Below are 561 nucleotides of genomic sequence, written 5' to 3'. Positions count from 1 at the left end.
TCTCCCACCTGCCACATCAATACCCCACTTCTGTCACTATCCCACTTCCAACCACTGCATTGTCTATCCACCTCTAACCTCACTATCTCACCTATGTCCACTTCATCACCTCCCCTCTGACATCACTCTCATTTCCACCACTCTTCTGTGCCTCAGTTTTGTGATCTGTTTTGCGACTCACTTTCTTCTGGCATCCATCCCTGAAAACTGGATCACACACTTCTCACTTGTAAAGCCCAACACTGAATGATGAGCTGCACTATTTATAGGTTAGCTGCAGAAGAAGGAACCCTGAAGAGGAAGAACTATGTCTAATTCCAAAGTTCCACCATTCAACAGTGAACCGTGCCTAGAACAGTGATGGATGGAAAAAGAAGAGGTGAGCAAGCAAAAAGGAGAGATGGGTGGGGATGAGAGGGAGCTACCCCTTAAAAACACAAGTTTTAAAAAAAGAGTGCACAAGACAGAATTTTGATCCAGGAACAAAATAATAAAAATAAAGATGAAGTTAATGGTTGCACAAAGCACCTGGAATGTCTAATAAAATATTCTCCTGATAAT

The 561-nt window shown here is 42.4% G+C and overlaps 1 protein-coding gene across 14 annotated transcripts in view; it reads left to right on the top strand.

Annotated features, from left to right (window-relative positions):
• ACSBG1 (acyl-CoA synthetase bubblegum family member 1) overlaps positions 1-561 on the top strand; it is a 107,730-nt gene that overhangs the window by 3,290 nt on the left and 103,879 nt on the right. For all 14 annotated transcript variants that reach the window (XM_039491108.1, XM_039491115.1, XM_039491109.1 and 11 more), the window contains exon 2: positions 270-379. Coding sequence is in view for 4 of the 14 variants with exons in the window: in XM_039491104.1 (XP_039347038.1) it covers positions 361-379 (19 nt within the window). In the remaining 10 variants the exon portion in view is untranslated. The remainder of the gene's footprint in view (positions 1-269; positions 380-561) is intronic.

This window comes from Mauremys reevesii, linkage group 10 (genome assembly GCF_016161935.1).
Source record: "Mauremys reevesii isolate NIE-2019 linkage group 10, ASM1616193v1, whole genome shotgun sequence".
In the NCBI taxonomy this organism is placed as follows: domain Eukaryota; kingdom Metazoa; phylum Chordata; order Testudines; family Geoemydidae; genus Mauremys; species Mauremys reevesii.
This window is presented reverse-complemented; position numbering and strand designations above follow the sequence as displayed.